At 44.1% G+C, this 970-nt stretch overlaps 1 protein-coding gene across 1 annotated transcript in view; it reads left to right on the plus strand.

Moving 5' to 3' along the window:
* ISCA1 (iron-sulfur cluster assembly 1) overlaps nucleotides 1–970 on the plus strand; it is an 8,687-nt gene continuing 7,717 nt past the window's right edge. Inside the window, exon 1 of the mRNA XM_009885858.1 lies at nucleotides 1–105. Coding sequence (XP_009884160.1) covers nucleotides 1–105 — 105 coding nt within the window. The remainder of the gene's footprint in view (nucleotides 106–970) is intronic.

Here is a 970-nt window from a genome sequence, read left to right on the forward strand (position 1 = left end):
ATGGTCATCGCTAGTAACTTTTTGGGACCTGAAATAGCTGCTTACAATGGGAGCTTGTTAGGGAAGAAAATACTGTTTTCCTATACTGATAAAGTTATCAATAAGGTTTGTTGTTATTCACTTGCGCTATGTAGATGTTAATACTGACTTTTGCTTTCGTCTTCTTTTGGTGATGTTCTGAATGTGAAAAGCAGCTTACAAAAAGGCTGCTGTTCTAGCCCATGCTCAGTCTTTCATGCTGAAGTTCATTCAGCAGAGAGGTGACTAAAGAGTGGTGATTGGAAGCATCCTAAGGAAGTACAAGAAGGTGAAGCTCTTCAAGCCTGCATGGTAGACGGTGAATGATGAAGACAGTATTAGTTGCACCCCTACACAAGCTTTCCCCCTCCAACCATATGCGTTACTGACTTAAGTTTCTGGCTGATAGTGCATTTAAGCCCCACCCACCCCTAAGCAGGTGTGTTTTAGCTGAGGATGTGTGCCCACATTGCACGAATTGTGTGTGAAAGACATGTTTTGTGTAGCTAAAAAAATACAACTATTTTTATACGCTTGCCATCTTTCTATTTGAGGTAGGAGTGCTGTGCTTCATTAAAGAGTAGTGGCATAATTACGTATGTGAAAAACATCTGCACATTTACTATCAAGCTCGTCAAAATGATGATCAGGCCCAGAATCAGGTACCCGAAGTAGATGGGGTGATGAGATCCAGACATGCTGCTTGTGCTTGGACTTCGTAAATACAGGTTTATTGTCTAGCATATTTACGAATGCTGTCAAGAGGAAAAAAAAAACGGCTCCTTGTTTTTCTTCTGGCATAGCCAGCCTTTGATTTAAATCAATGGGATTAAGTCTTCCCGGTGCCAGGTCTGTCGGGGTTTCTCAGCAGCACCCATAGCCGCCCCGGCAGCCCTTCGGCAATGCCACTGCAGTCCTCCCAGCAGCTTCCAAGCCGCCCGCCCACCACCAC

Source organism: Charadrius vociferus, unplaced genomic scaffold (assembly GCF_000708025.1).
Source record: "Charadrius vociferus isolate BGI_N301 unplaced genomic scaffold, ASM70802v2 scaffold235, whole genome shotgun sequence".
Lineage (NCBI taxonomy): Eukaryota > Metazoa > Chordata > Aves > Charadriiformes > Charadriidae > Charadrius > Charadrius vociferus.